This window comes from Curcuma longa, chromosome 2 (assembly GCF_044706935.1).
Source record: "Curcuma longa cultivar G26 ecotype Majalengka, Jawa Barat chromosome 2, ITB_CL_G26_1.1, whole genome shotgun sequence".
Lineage (NCBI taxonomy): Eukaryota > Viridiplantae > Streptophyta > Magnoliopsida > Zingiberales > Zingiberaceae > Curcuma > Curcuma longa.
This window is the reverse complement of record NC_133862.1, coordinates 4,930,752-4,940,182: the sequence shown is the minus strand read 5'-3', so window position 1 is coordinate 4,940,182 and position 9,431 is coordinate 4,930,752. Positions and strand designations below refer to the sequence as shown.

Below are 9,431 nucleotides of genomic sequence, written 5' to 3'. Positions count from 1 at the left end.
AATCACATATCCTATTACTAATTCTAGTTGATAAGCCTCAGCTAATTACAACTACCTCTAACAACTAATCAGCCTCATTTAAAACATCATAACAAAACTTGCACTAACATGACAATGCCACACGAATTGGCATCATGCCAAACATTTATATATGCCCTATACCATCCATATAAAGATGAACCTTGCCATACCAGTGATACGTGATTTTCATAGATCCAAAATTCAGTACTAGAATTAACAACCTATGATTCACTTTAGTTAGAATATCATAACTCATCATGTGATGTCCCAGTTAGCCATGCCTCGAGATGTCCGACTGGATGAGTAGTGCTTGGACGTACATCCTTGTTACATCGATCCATCCAATACGCCATCTTGCCATTGCTGTTGCCTCCACCATACTATAAAATTCTGTTGCAACCTGCTCATTGTTGACAAACATCACTGTCTAGAGATAAGGAAAGCAACAACTATAAGAAGGTTGCATAGGGCAGTTGATGCAAAGGGAGAGGAGAAGCAAGTGGCTGCTTGATTATAGTGGAAGATATTGGCAGGATCTTTCACGAGTCGTTGATGGCTGTGACTCATCAAAGAAACGGTAGCACAAGGTAAAGGCAGATTGAGAGGGGAGGTGGTGCAAGTTATGGTGTAGCTAAGGATGTTTTTGATTGATAGATTCAGGAGAGGGGAGGTGCTGGATTGTGTTTAGGGGGTCGTCGCTCCGCTTTGATAATGACAATGGGGAGAAGCTATGTTGGAGCACATCAGATGCTTGAGTGGACTGCAATTGGCTTCTTCATGTTGGAGAAGAGATCTGACTGATGAAGGAAAAGGCAGAGAGGTGGGGAAGGAATGGCGGCAAAACATGGTTGTCAAAAATAAATGGTTGGGAGATTGATTGTCATGCTAAATAGAAGAGAGAAAGGAGGAACATGTGGGTAGGTGAAGTTTTGGGTGTGCTGTGCCTAATGTGGGGAAAGGAGACACGATATCAAGCATAGGTCTAACCTGATCACTATGCATATCATATTGACAGACTTTTTTACATTTAAGAACTTAGTTGTTTTTTTCCTTCTCTAATTGTTCATACAATTTTCAATATTAATAATATTTTGCATTTGTGGTTTTGTAGACTCTACTCATATGCAATGGTATAATCAGTTTCTTCTGTTTTATAAATTGTGAATGAAAGAATCATATCTTTTCTTTTGAGACAGTCCAATAAAATGTTTAATATCCAGTGTGGTGGTTATGTTTCACGAAATATAGTGTCCAACTACTGATTGCATTCAAGTCAGCTGAAAGTGCTATAAGTTTGTGTTTAATATGATTATTTTACCAGAAGTTCTATTTCATCCACTAAAAATTTTACTATAAATGCAAAAGGTTTTGATTCGAATGATTTTCAAATTTCACCTTCATGTTTAATTTAAATTTTATTCTCACTTCCCATGGTTCTTAAAATCTTCTGATTTTTTTTCTTTTTTACTATGTCTTCATGCTCTGGTTTTTTACTTCTTTTTATTTTATTCTGGAGATGTGCCATACTTCAGAAAGGGCATATTTTAGTAAGTTATCAAATTACAAGATTTCTCGCAACAGATACACTTGTGTTCCAGAATCTACATAATTTGTGTAACTAGTCAATGAGCTAAGGAGTGACTTCTATCCTATTCTGGTAGCCATTCATTTACAAACAGCGAGAAACCTATTGTTCAATCTTTTATGACATTTTTTGAGAGCCACGAACAAACAGATTAATTGCAAACTAGGTGTAGCAACTCACGCTTGGCTTTATTTTACAAAATTATTTTGGGCCATAGCCTTGTTTTGTTACTTTTCCCAGTCTTAAAGCTGTTGAAGTTATAAATGGGTTGGGCCTAATAAGCAAAGCCCTTGTTAGTTGTATGCCATGCTGGCACCCTTTTCTCCAGTCACTTGCTTGTGACAAAGTTTTGGTTTGATATTTACTCCAACATTGCAATTTCTAGTGCTCCATATGCAGCCAAAATAATCAGAGTTGTGCAGATTCATGATTGTAAATTTGTAATGTAGCCTTCCAGTGCAAACTAATGTCTTTCATAATTATGCTGGATGGGGGCTGTGGATCTAAGTATAACATCTCCATAAACGGATGAGCATGGATTTCTAGTTTGATGAGCTTAACAAGCCTTTAAGTTTGTTAATGGAAAATAGCTTCTTTGCACAATCAGAATAGTTCACTTTGAACTTATTCTATTTTGTCAGATAAAGATGTTCCTAGCTGATATTTCCCTTGCATTATAAATAATTTGAATTTCAACTGATCTTTTTTTGTTGAATAAAGATGCCACTAGCTGATATTTCCATTGCATTTTGAGTAGTTTGATTTTGAATTTAGCTTTATTAGTTGAATAAAGATGCTACTAGCTGATATTTCCCTTGCATCACTTTAATGATTTTGTTGCATGCATAAATGCACAATTTATTGGGCAACGGACAATTTCCACTTCCTTTTGACTAGGTATGAGGGGCAGCGTGACATGATATATAACCAGACATACAACCTTGATCAAGTTGCTTTCGCTACGGAGGGACTTAAAGATGCTCAACATACTGTATGTTTTGAAGCTTCAATCAACATTTTATTTGCTCTAACTTGTTTTCTTTTGCTGATACAAAATACTGACAACTCTTCCAGATGTCAGCACTAAAATCTGCGAACAAGGAGTTGAAAGGGGTTATGAAAACCGTGAATATTTCAGCCATAGATGTATGTTTGTTTGACATATAATATAAGCTAAAAGATTTGTGTACATTTTATCATTCATCTCAGTTTGGTCTAGGAACTTGAAATTGTGGTGTTTTTGTTCTTTGTATCTGAAATTATTTCTAAATGCAGAGTATGCAAGATGAAATGATAGATATGATGGATATTAGTACAGAGATCCAGGAATCTCTGGGAAGAAGTTACAATGTCCCTGATGACATTGATGAGGAAGAGCTAATGGGTGGTATGATATTCGTACACACTTTACAAGTTACCTGGTTGTCATTTTAGGCCTTTTATTTATTCGTTCTGATAATATATGCAGAGCTAGATGCTTTGGAAGCTGATATGGGAACAGAAACAGAATCTGATGCAGTTCCATCCTACCTTCAACCAGATAAGGAATCTGATCTGGATGCAGAACTTAACTTACCTGCAGCTCCAATGGGCAATGCTGCAGCAGTGCCCAACAGAGCAAGGCCCCAGGTATATCCATAACTTGTAAATGCTTAATACTAATACTGTTTACTAGGAAATTTTCTGCATCCAACTTTCTGTGATTATACTATATATGCAATATTTGTTGTACAATATAATAAATGAATTGTACAATTTGAAATATCTTTTCGTCAATGGTAAACACTGAATTATGTAGCACTCAGTTCTTTTGCCCTAGCTTTGCAAAATCTTTAGGATATATTGAACCTGAAGTTCTCTAGAAAATCTTGTTTTTATTTCAATAACCTTGCCACTTTTATATACAAGTTATATATTTTTGTTTAAGGAATTAAAATCATATAATATTTTTTAATTAATTACAGCTATTGTCAAATCAAATCAAATCTTCATAATTATACAATATCAAATCAAATCTGCAATCAAATCAAATCTACAATAAATCCACCTTGATTGGTTTTCCACACTCCCACTCAATCTAGGTAGTAGATGCTTTTCAACCCAAGAATTGTGTTCATCTTACTTAGATTAGGTCTGGACAAGGCCTTGGCAAGGATGTCAGCTGCTTGATGTTTTGAAGGAATATAGTTTGAGGATGATTGACTTATCTTTAATTTTGTCATTGATGAAATGTCAATCAATATCCACTTGTTTGGTACAATCATGGTGGATACGATTCCTAGCAATTGCGATAGTTGACTAGTTGTCGCATAGGATTTGAGTAGAGCATGATGTCTCAATTTTGAAATCGTTTAGTAGTTGCTTTAGTCATATCCCCTCGTAAATCCCTGAGGCTAGTGCTCTAAACTTAGCTTTTGTACTACTTCTAGTGACCACCGTTTGCTTCTTACTTCACTATGTTACTAGGTTTCCCCATATGAAACAACAATATCCTGATGTAGACCTTCTATCATTTGGAGACCCTACTCAATCAACATCAGTATGTACTTCTAAAGATTTGCTATCTGATTTTCTGAACATAAGATCTTTCCTTGGATCTTTCTTCAAGTATCTCAATATACGATTCATTGCCTCCATGTGATCCATAGATGGATTACTTAGAAATTGACTCATCCGATTCATTGAAAAACTTATATCCGGACGTGTATGAGTTAAGTAGATCAGCTTATCTACTAACTGTTGGTATTACCCCTTGTCAATCGCTAATTCATCAGTTCTAGGCATAAGCCTAATATTGGGGTCTATGGGAGTTTCAACCGGCTTGCATCCACTCATCCAGTTTCCCGCAACAGATCAAGTATGTTATTTCGTTGGGAAATTGATACGTCGTTGTTGCTTTGTGCCACTTCCATTCCCGAGAAATACTTTAGGTGCCCCAAGTCTTCAATCTCGAATTCTTTGGACATGAGCGACTTGAGTTTTCTAATTTCATCACCATGATTTCTTGAAAGGACAATGCCATCAACATACATAATCAAAACTGTGATTTTCCCATTTGGGAATTACTTAGTGAACAATGTGTGATCAACTTGTGACTGAGAGGATCCATCATTCTTTAAGATTTATGTGAATCTGTCAAATCATGCTCTCGGTGACTGTTTCAGTCCATATAATGCTTTCTAAGTTTGCATAATTTTCCTTGTGTATTACTTGTCTCAAAGTCAGCTGGGATATCCATATATACATCTTTAGTCAAGTCTACATTAAGGAAAACATTTTTAATATCGAGTTGATAGAGTGACCACTTCAAGTTGGCAGTAATGGACAGTAGAACACGAATTGTGTTGAGTTTAGCCACTGGCACAAAGGTTTCCTGATAATCAATTCCATATGATTGAATATATCCTTTTGCCACTAGGCGTGCTTTGTACCAGTTTACACTTTTATCTGCATTTTGTTTAATTGAGAACAACTACCTACACCCCACAGTTTTCTTTCATGGTGGTAGCTTTGTTATCACTCACGTGCTATTTTTTTCTAATGCATTATATTCCTTGAGAGTCACCTTTTTCCATTAAGCAATTTTAAGAGCTTCAGCTACAAAGTTAGAAATACTGATTCTAACTAAAGAGGTCACAAATGCATGAAACAATGGTGATAGCTTCGCGTAGGAGATGCAATTGTAAAGAGGGTGTTGAGTGCACGATCTTATACTTTTCTAGTGTGCAATTGGTAGATTTAATGTAAAATCTAGTTGTAGACTAGAATCTGTTGTCTCTTATCATGATTCTGGTTCAACTTGGCTTGGGTAATTCTCTTGCCAGTGTTGAGATAGTATCGGTACTCGATGTTTCCTTCTTTCATACACCTGTAGAGTAGGAGGATGAGGAGGGTGATTATCAAGATTTGGAGATGGTGGATCATCAGATTTTAGGGAATGTTGAATGGATGACTCAAATGATGATGGCCCAAGAAAGGATGCCCATTCCCAATACTGCATTTCACTGGTATTGTTCTGTCCCTGAATTGTAGTATTAGAGTAGTAAGGGGTACTCTCAAAGAATGTAACATCCATAGTGTTATAGAACGTTTTGGTGGCTGATGAATAACATTTGTATCCTTTTTGGTTAGAGGAATAACCAAGAAAGATACATTTATGAGCTCAAGCATCAAACTTGCCTCGGTATTGAGAGTGAATATGCACAAAAATGATGCAATCGAAAAGTTTGAGAGGAAGGTTGGAGACTGGGGAAATAATTTTTGTAGTGTCTGTAATGGAGTGCAGTGTTGGAGAACTCGAGTGAGTAGACGATTTATGAGGTATGTAGTAGTGAGGATTGCTTCTCCCCAAAATGTGATTGAGGTATTAGCTTGAAATAGTAAGGATCGGGCTACCTCAAGAATGTGGCGATTTTTTCGTTCGGCCACACTATTTTCTTGCAGTGTGTCAACGTAAGAGCTTTGTTGGACAATTCCATGAGATTTGAGATATGCACCAAGATCAGAATTGAAAAAAATCTTTGGCATTGTCGGTCTTGAGTATTTGAATATCACATTTGAATCGGTTTTTGACCATGACATGGAAGTTTTGGAAGATATGCTTGGCTTTAGATTTGTCTTTCATTAGGAATGTCCAACATAATCTAGTGTGATCATCAACCAATAGTAGGAATCACCTTGAGCCTGTGAGACTTAGGGTACAAAATGGTATCCAGATATCACCATGGATGAGAGAAAAAGGATGTGTAGGCTTATATTATTTGGGAGAGTAAGTGTTTCGAGTATGTTTTGCAATTTGACAAACTCGGATTTTTATTAATAAAGAGTGAGGGAAACAAGTATCTTAAGTATGAAAAATTGGGATGACTAAGTCGAAAGTGCCACATCATAATATCACTTTCTTTATTGGGCTGACTACTACCACTAGGACTTAACTGACATTTGTGATTAACTAAATAGCTTGAAGATGGATAGACACTAAGTAAAGACCTTCAGGAAACTTAGCACTGCCGATCGTTTTTCCGGAGCTCAAGTCCTGAAACACACAAAAGTTAGAAAAGAATTTAGTCTCACAATTAAGATTTTTATTTATTCTACTAACAGACACAAGATTACAATCAAAGTCAGGAACAAATAGCACAGAATGTAGAATTAGTGTGTTTGAGAGATGGACGGTTCCCGTCTCAACTACTTTAGCACATGCCTCATTTGCTATACGCACCGATTGGGGTTTGTCACATAGGAAAAATGTGGAGAAAAGTAATCTATCACCTGTTATGTGATTTGAAGCACTAGAATCCACAATCTAAGGGAAGTGAGTATATGTGTGCATTGCTGATGGAGACGATATGCTTGCCTTCTAGATTAGTTGTTGGAGAATATCAAGTTGTTCAAGGAATTGAGTTGTCACACTGTGTCGTGGGTGTGATTACAATATTTCCCTTTGCTTCGTAATCCTGGGAGGGAGGGCATTCAATCCGCCGGTTTCCCATGAAGGTTCCAACACGTGTCTTTGGTGTGTCCTTGCTTTCGACAGTAGTCACACCATGGACGTCCCTTCCTTGGTCGATTGTCATTTGTGTTGTGAGTAGAATTTCGGGCAGTTAGAGCACTTGCTTCAGTTGATTGAGAGGTTGAATTTCGAGGTTTGGTTGTCCCAACATTACTCTCATATGGCTTTCTTCCCTTCGCACTTCTGAAAACACCTCTGAAGACTTGGTAGTGGTTTTATGCTAAGGATTCTGCCCCTTACTGCATCCAGAGACTGATCAAGTCACATTAGAAACTTAAACACTCTCTTGGTTTCCACAAATCTCTTGAAATATGTTTGGTCTTCAGAACACTTCCAGTTATGAGCTTCAAAGAGATCCACTTGGTGCCAATAGCGAGTGAGAGTTGTGAAATAGGTAGTTACTGAATGATTACTTTGCTTGAAGTCTTGGAGAGTACTTTCAACATGAAATAATTTAGCAATGTGTACTTGGTTGAGAAAGTATCACGAACTGTCTCTCATATATCGTGGGCAGTCGTGAACAATAAAAAATTTGCACCGATTTATGTATGTGTAGAGTTGATTAGCCATGACATAACAAGATTGTTTTCAGCCCTCCAGACTCGATACTCTGGATTGCCTATTTCTGGTGCTGGAATAATCGTGATATAATCATCTTTTCTTCGTCCACTAATGAACATCATTACAGATTGTGACAATTCAATTTGTGAATGGTAATTGCGGCAAAGATAGTTTCTGGTTGACTTAGGAAGTGTTGCATCATGGGGTGATTTGGAGTAGAGTAAACCGTGAAAGAGTTCGTCAGCATTTGCTCGCAGTCCGACATAATTGGCTGCAGTCTCAATAAATAGATAGAGGTGGAAGAGACGTTCTGGCCTAAAGTTGTCTCCCTCGAAGATCAGAGTTGCTGATGGCTGATGAAGACCGAAACCCTAGAGTTGGTTGAGTAGCAGGAGGGTTGCTCTGATACCATGAAGTTTTTCAAAAACTCTTATCTTTATTTCAATAACCTTGCTGCTTTTATATACAAGTTACATATTTCTGTTTGAGGAATTAAAATCTTATAATATCTCCTAATTAATTACAACTATTATCCAATCAAATCAAATCTTCCTAATTTTACAATATCAAATCAAATCTACAATCAAATTAGATCTGCAGTAAATCTACAATAAATCTGCCTTGATTGATTTTCCACAAAACCTAACTTATGTTTACTAATTGCTACCTTCTTGTGCTTTCCTCAAACTTACCCTGAGATTTTGTAGCCTTGTCGATGTTTTGGCTCTATAGCTACACATTTCTTTTAATGGCTCGGTACCTGTGTCGAGTTATGATTGTTCGATCCTTTTATTTGAGCTCTGTTGATATATTTGTTCATCATAGAATCTGTGGCTTCTGCTGACATCTTTGTTTGCGCTGATGCAGGCTGAGAATGAATTTGGCTTGCCTAGTGTTCCCCAAGCATCTCTACGCAGTTAAAAAGTCTGCTCATTTCATATGATACTCAGTGACATGGACATAAAAATATTGTGATCCTTGATTAATAATGGTTCATTCATGACTTCGTAGAGTTGTCTGTCGTGTTCGATAGTTTTTGTGAATCAGACTTTTTTATGGTCAACTATACAGCGTTCTTATGGGAACATCTAGCGATAGCACTAGTGTCTTTTGATCCACCAGACAGGTTAGTTCCTTATCACATCAAAGCTACCAATTTGAGATTGATATGGAAATGAACCCCCACATGTTTATGGTATTTTTGTTACTCTCAACTTTTGATTCAAACAAACTAGGCGACTCCTTTCATATAAAGAACAGATGGATGATGTCTCAATTTTGGTCGATGCTGTCTGGCCTTTTTGTTTTATTGTGTGTGTAAGTTCAGTGACATGTTGAGTGCATTTCCCCTCAAATAAATCTATTAAATCACTCTTCAGAAGAATCAATAAATAAATATCTATAATTGAGGGTAAAACTTTTAAGGATAAGACCTTGGCTCATACTGATGGAATTTTCACAAGATTAAAACATAGACCCACAACAAGTGGGATTTCTAAATCTTTCTTTCAAAGATACAAGAAGTGGAATAAGAGAGTAAAAATCTATCTATCTCGTCCTATAGATTTAGCATGGCGGCCTACTTCCAAGCAACTAAGCATCACACGTTAAAACTCATTCATATCTTCCTTGCCAATCCATGAGAAATTCCTCATCAATTTATCAATGCCCCTGATTACCCATCTAGTAGGGATTAATCTACTACCAACATATAATATTTGTGTTTGAATGGTATTGTATGTTGGTGCAATT

General features: G+C 36.8%; 1 protein-coding gene across 1 annotated transcript; it reads left to right on the top strand.

Moving 5' to 3' along the window:
* Positions 1 to 2,509: 2,509 nt before the first annotated feature.
* On the top strand, positions 2,510 to 8,697 carry LOC141822081 (vacuolar protein sorting-associated protein 60.2-like). The gene is made up of 5 exons (XM_074709506.1): positions 2,510 to 2,597; positions 2,681 to 2,752; positions 2,882 to 2,993; positions 3,075 to 3,235; positions 8,547 to 8,697. The coding sequence occupies exons 1-5, from the start codon at positions 2,523 to 2,525 to the stop codon at positions 8,598 to 8,600; spliced, it is 474 nt and encodes a 157-aa protein (XP_074565607.1). The 5' UTR covers positions 2,510 to 2,522; the 3' UTR covers positions 8,601 to 8,697.
* Positions 8,698 to 9,431: the final 734 nt, after the last annotated feature.

Coding starts and splice junctions, on each gene's coding strand:
- LOC141822081 (XM_074709506.1), top strand. CDS start 2,523: ATGATATATAACCAGACATACAACCTTGATCAAGTTGCTTTCGCTACG. Junction 2,994..3,074: donor TGAGGAAGAGCTAATGGGTG/GTATGATATTCG, acceptor TAATATATGCAG/AGCTAGATGCTTTGGAAGCT. Junction 3,236..8,546: donor CCAACAGAGCAAGGCCCCAG/GTATATCCATAA, acceptor GCGCTGATGCAG/GCTGAGAATGAATTTGGCTT.